The sequence below is a fragment of the Gymnoscopelus microlampas genome (genome assembly GCF_963454915.1).
Source record: "Gymnoscopelus microlampas genome assembly, chromosome: 11".
NCBI lineage: Eukaryota > Metazoa > Chordata > Actinopteri > Myctophiformes > Myctophidae > Gymnoscopelus > Gymnoscopelus microlampas.
Genome location: NC_139948.1, coordinates 21,433,850 through 21,447,624, shown reverse-complemented (window position 1 = coordinate 21,447,624; position 13,775 = coordinate 21,433,850). Strand labels below are relative to the sequence as shown.

General features: G+C 42.6%; 1 protein-coding gene across 1 annotated transcript in view; it reads left to right on the top strand.

The window, feature by feature from the left end:
• The window catches only part of LOC311055265 (ras-related protein Rab-26-like), a gene marked incomplete at both ends in the record, with an annotated part of 85,134 nt that overhangs the window by 50,777 nt on the left and 20,582 nt on the right, over positions 1 to 13,775 (top strand). Inside the window, one exon of the mRNA XM_084071390.1 lies at positions 6,175 to 6,227. Coding sequence (XP_083927516.1) covers positions 6,175 to 6,227 — 53 coding nt within the window. The remainder of the gene's footprint in view (positions 1 to 6,174; positions 6,228 to 13,775) is intronic.

Genomic DNA, 13,775 nt, shown 5'->3' with positions numbered 1-13,775 from the left:
CTCTCTCTCTCTCTCTCTCTCTCTCTCTCTTTCTCTCTCTCTCTCCCTCGCTCTCTCTCTCTCTCTCTCTCCCTCGCTCTCCCGTCCTCATTATCACGTGCACTGCACTCACTTGCGCACGAATAACGCTTGCTACCAGATTGCGCCCCACCGTTTCATGCTCACACTCTCTCCTACACACAGTGGTGGAAAGTAACTTAGTACATTTACTTAAGTAATGTACGTAAGTACAATCTTTAGGTATTTTTACTTTACTTGAGTATTTCCAATTTTTAGTACCTTAATTTCTACCCCACTACATCTCAGAGGCAAATATTGTACTTTTACTCCACTACAATTATTTGAAAACCTTAGGTGCTAGTTACTTTTCAGATATAAATGATGATATTATGAAACATACATTAACCACTTTAGCCCTATTTTATACCTAGGCTATTTGAAAATAGCCGATCTACAAGCTCACAACGCGTCGCATCGCAACGCGTTGTGAGCTTGTAGATCTGCTATTTTCAAACACTTTAGTACTTTTACTTTTGGTACTTTAAGTACATTTTGATGCCAATACTTTTGTACTTTTACTCAAGTAGATTTTGAATTCTGGAATTTTACATGTAACAGAGCATTTCTACATTGCAGTATTGGTACTTTTACTTAAGTAAAGAAGTTAAGTACTTTTTCCACCACTGCCTACACAACACACAATGAAGAATGATAAATTGAGCCGAGCATTGTTATTCTGTGGACAGAGATGGACCCTCTATCACTATCCACAGCTGATCAGCGTGGGAGGGTGGAGGGACTCGGATCGGATGTGCTCTGGCACTCGGAGAGGGATGATTAGAGTGTTTATTTGTGTAAAGATTATATGATCACATACAGTATCATCACATGGGGGTATAACAAAGTATCAATTAAACCTTATTATCCCATTAAGACCTGGGACGCATCTGTGTAATTTTTTGATTATTTTACACTTTGGCTATTCAAAAATAGCAGATATACAAGCTCATAGCGCGGCACCGAGTGCCGCGCTATGAGCTTGTATATCTGCAAATTTTTTTTGAAATCGTGAAAATGTGTGCAAATCTTTGTATATATATATTTTAAAGTGAACATTTGTAACTCAAATCTTTGCTTCTGGGGGTCCCTGGAAAGAAATGTTATGAGATTGGGGGGTCCGCGGCCAAATACATATAATTTTGGGGGTCCTTAACAATTATGAAAAAGTTTGAGAACCACTGATATAGAAACATACGTTTTTTTTTTTAGAAAACTGTTGGGATTTAGAATCGAACATTTGTAGAATCGGCTTCAGGTCTTAATGGGTTATTTTGATTGTGTCATTGTTCTTTGTCGTTCTACTGTCCTTACACACACGTCTACATTGGGTCTCCATTTTCATTTCTCCCCCTTCCCTCCCCTACGGCTCTCCCATTTCATATCAGTATCTTTGTTGCTGTTCGTATCCATTTCTGTTCTCTCTCACTTTCCCATTCTGTTTCACGTATGCCGCGACCATATTCTACCCTCCACTTCCGCACGTTGTTGTCCCTAAGGAGCCAGTCGCATGCCTCCAGCGAGGTTTTTAGATTATGAGTCTATTAATACAGCGATTTGGAAAAATTGTCAGCTGCAGATGCACACAACAACATCTGCAGGTGATCATTACCGATAAGAGAATGATTATCACTCTTATGTAATGATTTTCTTTCTTTTTTTTTGCTGCATTGATTCCACGCTGAGCTGCCTTAAAGGGAAACTCCACTCTGGGTCTCTGTGGCATTCTTTTTGAAAAGTTCCTTCAGAGTCAACTGAGGTTATTGTCAATCCAGAAGACATACTGTAATACAACCTAAACCTACTCTATGGTGGTTCTCAAGGGCGCCGATACTGTGGGTGCCTCGGGGGCTAAAGCACCCAGGGGACATGACGAGCACCCATCACAAACTCATCACAAAAAAAGAAAAAGAAAAAATGTACTTCATGGAGTACATTTTATGTACCAAATTAACCAAATTAACCGCATTAAAGTAAGAGAACTCCCCCAAAAAGGTAACAAACCCGGAAAATAACCGCAAATTTTCACTGGCCGGGCATACCCAATAGACGGGTTTCATGTTTGTAAACATTGAGAGGATATGACCGCGCAGAGGAGGGGGTAAGCCAACTAAGCCTATAGAGGGCGCCATTACCCGCAGCAGCTCTGGTCAAATGTCCATTCATAAAAGAAATGATCTTCACCGGGTTTAATGAAAGTAGATTAAATTATGCAGTTTGTAATACCTTGTTTACTCAATAAAAATGATTTGTTGGAAGTTGGATCTGTTTGTATATAATAGCAGCATTATGCCTATTATGCCTATAATAGCAGAATTATGGCTAGCTAACTCCCGAACATAACAACAGAGTGAACGGCGCAACAATTCGTTTCCCCCGAGCATGCGCAGATTGCGCATTCTGCTCTGTGATGACGTCGCGCGGAAATCCGTCTATAGCGCGGACATAATATCGCGGACATAAATCGCCGCCCCTGGTGGTTCTGAAACATTTGCGGGTGAAGGACCCCCAAATTGATATGTATTTGGCCACAGACCCCCATTTGAAAGGATTTTGTGCCAGGGCCCCACATGAGAGGAGATTATATATTTTCTTATTGTATACAATTCCACATTTTACCAACTTTTCAAGTTAAGTCAAAATATTTTCTGATATACAATAGGGATAAATGCTGGGGACTCCTGGGAACCCCCTTGAGGGTCCCTTGAGCTCACTTTGAGAACCAATGCTCCATAGTACTTAAAGCAGTAGGTAGAATACCTACTGCTTTAAGTACTAGTAGTAAAGTAGTAAAACCAAAGGGCCCGGCGTCGGATCAAAGATAACTGAACAAAGAAATCAGTGGGTTTCTCCACAAACATGTTTTGTATGCAGGCCTGTAAATGTAATGCCTCGTCTTAATAATTAAACGCTGCCACTGCTTCTGTGCAGAGGTGGCTTTGGTCACGCAGGGAGACTTGAGCAGTTATGCCTCGATCTGACCAATGATTTAATGTTCCACTGCAGTGGAATTTCACTTATAAACAGACAAATATACACACATACTGTACACACACACACACACACACACACACACACACACACACACACACACACACACACACACACACACACACACACACACACACACACACTCACTGTGCCATCAGCAACAGCCGTTTATTATGATCTCTCCTGTCTTGATATAAGATAAGACCTTTAAGATACATACATTAGCGATACAGTCTGACGGTGGCATTCGTTAGCAACATGTTCAAAAGTATTGTGAACATTCGTTATGGACTAAAAGAAAGAGCAGCCGGTGTTTGCATTTGAACACAGAAGCAGTATCTTCTGTGTTCCTTAATTTGGAAAGATGATTGCTTCTGCTCTGTTACACTGATCAGGCCTTCTAAGGATACTAACACCAAGGTATTTTTAGCGGTGCCAGCCGCCTACACCTGACTATGTCCGTCCGTATGTCCGTTTGAGCCCGGACGCTTTACACAGCTATAACTCCAGTTCGCATGCCAGCAAGTCCAAATTTGGTATGTGGACTTAGACCACCAATAGGGACGAGCATTGATTGCTGAAGCCCCGCCCCGCCCTATTATAGCGCCACCAGGAGGCCACTACACTTGACTATGTCCCTCCGTATGTCCGTTTGAGCCCGGATGTCCGTTTGAGCACGGGCTTTAAACAGCTATAACTCCAGTTCGCAGCATGCCAGCAAGTCCAAATTTGGTATGTGTACTTACACCACCAATTGGGACGAGCATTGATTGCTGAAGCCCCGCCCCGCCCTATTATAGCGCCACCAGGAGGCCACTGGCTTTAAACAGCACTTTACACAGCTATAACTGCAGTGCGCATGGCAGCAAGTCCACATTTGGTATGTGGACTTACACCACCAATTGGGACGAGCATTGATTGCTGAAGCCCCGCCCCGCCCTATTATAGCGCCACCAGGAGGCCACTGGCTTTAAACAGCGCTTTACACAGCTATAACTCCAGTTCGCAGCATGCCAGCAAGTCCAAATTTGGTATGTGGACTTAGACCACCAATAGGGACGAGCATTGATTGCTGAAGCCCCGCCCCGCCCTATTATAGCGCCACCAGGAGGCCACTGGCTTTAAACAGCTATAACTCCAGTTTGCAGCATATGCCACCAAGTCCAACTAATACCACCAATAGGGACCAACTGTAATTACATAAGCCCCGCCCCCTCTGTCTTCCCATTGGCTGGGCTTTAAACAGCCATAACTCCAGTTCACAGCATGCTACTGAGTACAAATTTGGTACGTGGACTCAGACCACCAATAGGGACGAACTGAAATGTAGCAAGCCCCGCCCCCTCTGTCTTCCTATTGGCTGGGCTTTAAACAGCCATAAGTCCACTTTGCAGCATGCTACCAAATACACATTTACCACGTGAACTTTGACCACCAATAGGGACAAGCTTTAATTGCTGAAGCCCCGCCCCCTCTGTATTGCCATTGGCTGGGCTACAAACAGCCATAACTCCAGTTAGCAGCATGCCACCAAGTCCGAATTTGGTTTGTGGACTTACACCACCACTAGGGACGAGCATTAATTGCTGAAGCCCCGCCCCGCCCTATTATAGCGCCACCAGGAGGCCACTCATCAAAGGCACCGCTTCCTTCACACAGGGTGCTATTTTTTTTAATGAGCTCAGGCTGCAGTGATTTCAGCAGGGCCCTATCAGGCCAAGAGAGAAGACAGCAGACCAGCAATAAATGGATCCTTTTATTTCCACAGGGTGGTCAATGTCTCAGGATGAAGAGCAGTGGTTCTCAAAGTGCGGTCCGGGGTCCTTGAGGGGGTTCCAGGGGGTCCCCATTCAAATGATTGATAGTTACTGTAGGAGCCAAATGTATACCTTTATGTGTCTGTAACTCTGAGAGCGTACGAATGGAACCTAATGGACCCGTTAGGGTCCGTCAGTGTTAAACTAACACTGATGGTACTACAGTGTAGATTGGGGGTCCCGGAGATCAAAACGGTATCAAACTGGGGGTCCTTGAAATGAAAATGGTTGAGAATCACAGCTATAGCCATGAAAATTCTCTTCTCTTATGGGGGTCCCTGGCACAAAACCACTGATGTATAGAGCAGTCTGGGAATCAGACGGTTTCCGGTTCAATCTCTGCTCCTCCTGGCGTCACGTCAACGTCTGTGAGCAAGAAACTGAATGTTGAAAGCATTATTTTACACTTTGGCTATTGAAAAATAGCAGATCTACAAGCTCGTAGCGCTGCACTGAGTGCCGCGCTACGAGCTTCTAGATCTGCTATTTTAGAAAAATCGAGATTTTTTTTTTTAGAAAGATTTTTAAAGCGAACATTTGTAACTCAAATCTTTGCTTCTGGGGATCTCTGGAACAACATATCTTTAAATGTTTTTTATATTTTTCTTATACATTTTATTCAAATGTTTTTATTGAATTTTTCAAGACAAATACATATACCAACATATAACAAACTTCTATATTTTTTATTTTTTATATTTTACATATGTTCATATTTTTTTATGTTTAAATAAAAAACTGTCGGGATTTAGAAAACATTTTGTAGAATCGGCCTCAGGTCTTAATGGGTTAACATGCTTCATTGTGTGTTGTGTAGGAGAGAGTGTGAGCATGAAACGATGGGGCACAATCTGGTAGCAAGCGTATTCGTGCGCAAGTGAGTGCAAGTTGGAGCGTCGCACGACTGACTGGTGTGTGAATGGGTATGAAATGCAACGCATATTGTGAAGTGCTTTGGAATTAAAAAAAAAAGCCCTATACTGTATAAATGCAGACCCATTTACCAAAACAGTTTTCACATTAACTCGGAATGCATAAACGAGAGTTGATGACTGACAATGGGAGCAAATCACTGTCAAGGGTTTTCAAGAATTGCATAATAGTAACGCCCGGGATTTAAACCCCGGTCTGTGGTGAGGAAAGCCAACATCTTATAACCAATATAGACTAAAGGGAATTCTCCGTCGACTGGGAGAGATATTAGTGTTTTTTATCTCATCAGGCAGAGCCTCTGAGCCACTACTGCTACATGGTAATAATATGTAATGCTTTTCTCTCAATGTCTTTGTTTTTCCTCTTCTTTTCTTAGCTCTACTGCTGCTATACGATGTCACCAACAAAGCATCTTTTGACAACATCCAGGTAGGATCATTGTCAGTAATAATCACCACAAACACAAAGCTCTGTTGCTGGGTGAACATTTGTATCAAAGCTGCATTCCGTACCCAGGTGTGACACACGCACACGCACACGCACACACACACACACACACACACACACACACACACACACACACACACACACAAAAAGTTATGGCTCTCGGAAAATGACATTGACTTTTATTATATTATAAAACATACATTAACCACTTTAGCCCTATTTTATACATCGGCTATTTTCAAATATTTTAGTACTTTTACATTTGGTACTTTAAGTATATTTTGAAGCCAATACCTTTGTACTTTTTACTCAAGTAACATTTGAAACACATGCCTTTTGGTAACGGAGGATTTTTTTTTATTGTGGTATTGCTACTTTTTACTTAAGTAAAATATCTTGAGTACTTCTTCCACCCACTGCCCACTTTATCCTGCGGTGACCCTGGACTCACTCTGGTCTAAAACACAGTGTGATGAATATGAAGCAGCCTGCGGGGGGGGGGGGGGGGGGCACAGTCCAGGGAAGCGAGAGGAGGAACACAGCAGGGAGGGAGAAGAAAAAGCCCTCGATGCATACGCTTGGTTGCGCGCCGGTGTCGCACGCCCAAATGTTATGAAGATTAGCTTATGGGTGCTGCCTTTAGGGGGTGAATATTGTCCTCCTCAAATCCTCAATGTCAGATGGTTAACAAACATTTACTTGAGTAAAAGTACCAAAGTATTGACATCAAAATACTTTAAGTACCAAAAGTAAAAGTACTAAAATGTTTGAAAATAGCCTAGGTATAAAATAGGGCTAAAGTGGTTAATGTATGTTTTATGATGTAATAATGTACATCTGTAACTAGTAACTAAAGTTTTCAAATAATTGTAAAAGGACAAATTTTGCAAATATATGTGGTAAAAAAAAAAGGTATGGTGCTCAGGTATGCAGAATAATGATAATAGGATAAGATTCCGAGAGTAATCGTGGGGAAATAATAAGGAGAACATAGCCGGCCTGTGCAACGGAGCATACATTTAGGCCAAAAGAGAGGAGAGGGAGAGGGAAGAACCGCCTGGCGAGTTCAACTGAATGAGCGACGATGATGGCGCCGGGCTTTTAACAGAGACCTTTAACCACTTCAGCCACAGCATCCGTATCGCGGGGAAAGATTTCGCCGAAAATAGCACAAATCGACAAGCTTGCAACGCGAAAAAACAGAAAATAATGAAGTGGTTAACCTGGTGTGTCAGCAGTTGGCATGGCAACTCTTGTTCCTGGGGGTGGGGAGGGTTGTGTGTGTGTGTGTGGGGGGGGGGGGGGGGGTGGAGACAAGCTTTTAGAGCTTGTTCCTACTGTGGCCCTGAGGGACGGACGGTTGATCCGTCCGTCCATTTTTGCGGACGTCCGGTCCATTCTGCCTTGTTTTTTCTCTTTCTCTCCTCCTCTCTCCCTCCTCTCCAGACTCCCTCTCTCTCCTCTATCTCTCTCTCCTCTAATGGTGTGTGTAGGCCTCCAGGGCGAGGGGACAAAACATACAGTAGTTCACTGGTTCTCAAAGTGGGGTCCGGGTCACCCCCAGGGGTCCTTCAGTCCCCCGGCCACATAGTATGAGAACCACTGAGTATAGTTGTCCATGAGCACCTATCTGTACACTACAGCAGTAGTTCTCAAACCTTTTCATGTCAAGGACCCCCAAAAATGTAGGGTTTTTTTGGGCTGCGGACCCCCTGTCTTAAATATATTTTGTGCCAGGATTTTTCAGAAATAGCAGATCTGCAAGCTCATAGCGCGGCACTCGGTTCCGCGCTATGAGCTTGTAGAAGTATAAAAGGTTAAAGTTGTTACAATTATTGTGACGCTATATTAACACATGTTGCTGGGGACCCCCTGGTACACCCCCAAGGGGTCTCCAGATCCCACTTTGAGAACCAATGCACTGCAGGGCTTCCCCAAACCTTTACATGCCCTTACTTTTTTTTGTACCCCTCTCCCTACCAATTGGCCCCCCCATGCACCCCCTGACGGCCCCCCACTTCACAAACATGTGCATCAGTACACTATACACTCAGACGTCCCTCCATTCTGGAATAGCTGTGTTATTGTGAGCAGTGTGCAAAAACACATACAGTGAGCATTTTATTGAAATGTGATTAAATCATCTCTTTCAACCGTGACGTCCTGTTGCAGCATTCACTGCACTGGGCTTTGGAGCCATCCTCATGGAGTGCCGCTCACTTTCAGATGTGGGTTAGATTAAGATGGAAGAAAGAACGCAGCAGACAGGGGGGGAATTGCTTTTACTGAAGCTAATCCATGTGCAGCTGCAGTATGATTAATATCCGCCCGGTCATAACACACTCTGACAGCACCGACACTGGTTCCAGATTAGAGGATATTATGACAGAAGTGTATGAGAATTACCTGGCTACTCATGAAAAGGAAACCATTCATTAGAGCCAGTTTAATTTGATTTCCTTCTCTGCAGGATCACGTCCCATCTCTTGTGCGGGTGTAGGACAATGTTAGATTTCCTACCGAACCCACTGCTTCGACCAGCACAGTGAACTTAGCTTCATCATAAAGCTTTGATGTTCCGGTCTTCTGCTTTATATGGCAATATACTTTTGCTTTATTTTAATGTGGTCCCTATAGGGGGCGAGCTGCCTAGAAGAGAGTTTGCGAGTCCGTCCGTCCGTCCGTCCGTCCTCCCACCTCTGTCTGTCTGCCGAAAAGGAGACTAATACATTATATCGTCTCTGTCGGGTGGAAACCTCATATGTCCAAAACTGATGCTTTCCAGGATTCAAATTAAAAAATACCAAAAGAAGCCGATCTACAAGCTCAAAACGTGCCGCTTCGTGCCGCGTTTCGAGCTTGCAGATCTGCTACTTTTGATACTTTTGTGTGACACTGTAGTGGTGTGATCAAGTAGACAGCGAAGTCAAATATACCAGCAAACCAAAGCTTTGCATTAGTCTTAGACTAACATCATTACACTTTTGTTCATACAGTTGAGAGAGTGCTGGTGAGCATGCGTTTCTGTGCACTTGGAAACTGCAAATGTTTGCCCTGAAAGCGACTATACAAATTTAAATCAATAGGAGGAGCTCTGTGTCCCCTCCCACCCACTCACACAATGTTGTAAGCCCTTTTTATACCCTGCCACGTATTGTCATTTCATGAATAAAGAACATGTCAGTCACATGTCACTCATGACAGTAAAATAGATGGTTAAGAGCTGCGGCAGAGCGTGAAATGGCAGCTTTTTAAAAACATCTCTTTTGATATTATCCCCATGCCCACGTACGCATGCACGCACTCACACACTCTCTCTCTCTCTCTCTCACACACACACATACACGCACACACACGCACGCACGCACGCTCGCTCGCTCGCTCACACACACACACACACACACACACACACACACACACACACACACACACACACACACACACACACACACACACACACACACACACACACACACACACACACACACGTACCCATCAGAGCAGAGGCGTCATTTCAGAAAAAAGGGACCACTTAAAGTTTAAGTGGTCCCTTTTTTCTGAAATGACGCCTCTGCGTCTTAAACCCTATTTCAAACGGGTGAGAAATAGGCAATCTGAAAGCTCACAACGCGTTGAGATGCGATATGTTCTGAGCTTGTAGATCTGCCATTTTTCACCATTTTAACCCATTAAAACCGGGAAAACCTCTTTGTCATTTTTGATTTTTGCATTGGCTATTCAAAAATAGCAGATGTACAAGATCACAAACATTTTTTCAAAATCTTGAAAGAACTACTGGTTTAGAAGGTATTTGTAGAATCGGCCTCAGGTCTTGATGAGTTAAAGAAATGTTTCAAAGTGGTACATGGCCAACCCAGGTTGAAAGTGGTTAATTAATGTTTGGTTACGCACAAGAAAACATGTCTATAAATGTGTGTCACTTGTCCCTTGTAGATGGATGGGCATGGACTGAGATCATAGGGCCTCATTCAGCAATAAATTCGTAAGTTGTCTTCTTAAATTTCTTCCTAAGTGAATTCCTAAGAGAAGTCGAGTCAGATTCATGAAATGTTCTAGGCTCTGCCTGCAGTCACACCTGTGTGTGATTGCTGCACACAGAAATCACAGGAAATCACACAGAGAAATAAAGTTGAGAGAATGAAGTAAAGAATACCTTAACTAAAGCCTAAAGATGGTGGAACACCAGACTCCAAACATACAAATAAATAAATATTTCTGTGGAGGTACTTCTGTAGTGAACAGCAAATTATTTAATTTAATTAATGAATGTATTTTATTATTTCTCTCACATTAATCAACATATCACCACTCGATATCAATGTAAATTTGCTGAAATTAGCTGTTAAAAATGTTATCCATATTTCATGTTCAGGAGTAGCGTTAGTAGTGTATATAAAACATTTTAGTACTGAAAGCTGGTGGGTGGATATAGAGGGTCTTTAAGGTAGCAGCTGCTTGGTATGTAATGGGGTGGAAATAGGGGTGTGGTGGGTGATATGGTGGTGCAAGGAGGGGTGTAGGGGGCTGTGTGGGGTATGGGGATGGGTGTGACGGGTGGGTATAGGGGGGCTTTCAGGTAGGAAGGGGACTTGAAAATGGGGGTGTGGCGAATGTCGGGATATGGGGGTGGGGGTATGGGGGGGCGATGAGGGTGGGTTGGGTGGGGGGTTATGGGGTGGGTATGGGGCTTGGGCTTCAACTCAACCGGGTCTGTTTGGGTTAGATGCATTTGGCTGCAGACCCCCACCTGAAAATATTTTCTGCTAGGGAAATGTTTTCAAGATTTATCAAAATGTTTCGAAAATAGCCGATCTACAAGTTCAAAATTGCCAGTAATGGGACGCGTTGTGAGCTTGTAGATCAGCTATTTTCAAACAAAGTATAAAATAGGGTTAAAGTGATTAAACTGTTCCTCGTTTGCTGTGGACCCCCTGGAACAGCTTCAAGGACCCCTGGGGGTCCCCAGACCACACCTTTGAGAACCTTTTTTGCTCTAAAGATATGATAAAAATATTATTGTAATTTAAATCCTATATTATACAACTGTAGAATTGAAGAAACTTCGAGAATTAATTATTTTTGCACAAACATATCACACTTAAGAACTCAAAGGCCACCCTAAGAGTGCTCTCTAGTATGCGTAGATTTCTTCTTAACTTAAGAACAAATCACAGCTAAGAAAACATTTGTGAATGCCAAAATCTCTTAAAAAACTTCTTAAGTGGGTCTAAGAACAAATTTGTTCGTAAGTACGGTTCATGAATCGGGCCCAATGATTGTAAAAAAAAAAAGAATATACACATAAAATAACTGAATATGAGGTCAAATGCAAACTCTAGGGGGTGGCAATTGCTATCCCCTGGCACCCAAATATGACACCCCCTGCATCAGAGGGACTGAAGCTTTGCCAACGATGGTCATGCTGTTACCTCTGGCCCTGGGTTAGCCTGCAGGGGACAGTCATTCTCTGCTGCCTTGATCAATAAGGGACCTTTAGAACAAAAGGCTCTTTGAGAGGAGCAGCGGGGCCTCCACAGAGGAAAGACTGTTTATCCTCACTCACTTCAAAGTCACTATCTGCTCTGATAGATAATATAAAGGACGACAGGTGCTCAGATGATGATGCTGGCTTGGAGAGCAGTGGCTCTCAAAGTGGGGACAAAATGTGTTGATATAGCTTCAAAATCAGTGTAACCACTTTAATCACATTTAATACTTATAGGCAGTGGTGGAAAGTAACTAAGTACATTTACTTAAGTACTGTACTTAAGTACAATTTTGAGGTATTTGTACTTTACTTGAGTACTTCCAATTTCCAATACTTTTACTTCTACTCCACTACATCTCGGGTCCAAATATTGTACTTTTACTCCACTACAATTATTTGAAAACTTTAGTTACTAGTTACTTTTCAGATATAAATTATATCATTATAACATACATTAACCACTTTAGCCCTATTTTATACCTAGGCTATTTGAAAATAGCCGATCTACAAGCTCACAGCTCGTCGCACTGCGACACTGTGTGAGCTTGTAGATCTGCTATTTTCAAATATTGTAGTACTTTTACTTTTGGTACTGTTACGATCCTTAGTTTAGGGAATGAAAGGACCGTGACATAAAGTTGGCAAGTGAAATGTAGTTTTATTGTTATGACCTTTTTTGGGTTTCTTTTAGGTTTGAAAGGATATTTACATACCATGAATTTACAAATGGACAATTTTCAAGATAAGAAATTTAACTTAAGACATACACAAAAAATAAGCCCCGGCACCAAGCAATAACCAAATAAACCAAGCTAAACCTATACTTACTTTTAAACCTCTTACTAACCTTATCTACACCAAATGAAAATTACAAGAGAACTCTACTCTAATGTAACTACTCTAAATCTAAACTATCAAAAGTTGGCTTCGTACAAGAAACTGGCGCTGGTAGCTCTTTGTGGTATTATGGAGGAATCAAATCAAACTGCTTAACAAGTAATCTAAAAATCAGTCAGCCAAAGGCTGCCCCGAAACTCTTCATTTTAACATGTCTTCTTAGCAAGTTCAACATTTTCACAAACAGAATGTACCAAAACAGAGCATGAGCGGGTTCAACAATTCCAGGAGGGTGCATGTCAAGAACGTGGTATTAGCAAACTTTTGGACACCACATTTAGACCAAACTTTCCCTGCCCATCTCCAGGAACAGTGTGTAACACCATAGCCAGCATGCCACGCACTGCCAATACACACAGCTGCTGACAGCTATTAAGTAGGAGGCCTTCTTCAGTGATTGGACCAGCTCCTGATTGACGGTCTCCTCCCAGCCAGGTCTTCTCCCATGCAGGTCCTGAGCTGAATGCATGAGTCAGTGGACTACCAGAACTGTGCAATACATAAAATACTATAAAAAGAACCCTCACATGTAACAGGTACTTTAAATACATTTTGATGCCAATACTTTTGTACTTTTACTCAAATAAATTTTAAATTCTGGACTTTTACTTGTAACAGAGTATTTCTATATTGCAGGATTCTTATTATTAAGTAAAGAATTTGAGTACTTTTTCCACCACTGTCATTCGAAAATAGCTTATCATAGATCATTATCAGCTTTTTAAAATGTATTTAGAAAACACAAGCTCTTTTCCAATGGGAGGGGGGGGTCCTTGACATAAACTGTTTGAGAAGCACTGTTATAAAGACAGTGGAGGAGGGATGAGGAGAGAGGTCAGGCTAAACTGTTCATTTCCCCTTGGAGGCAAACCAACCACAACTCTACGAGTGCGGACAGACACACGTCGTTTGTCATCTTTGGCCCCTTTTCCTCTGTTCATTCTCACTGCAGCATCCTTCCGCCTTTGCATTCAGTCAGTGTCCACTCTACTACTGCCTATTACTGCAAGGAGACACACTGGCAGGCTACAGATCTGCCTCTCCCGGTGCACCGCCGGCTAACAAGCACTAATACATGTTAATGAACGCTAATGGTGATGAACGCCCCTCTGAAGCTGTAGCAG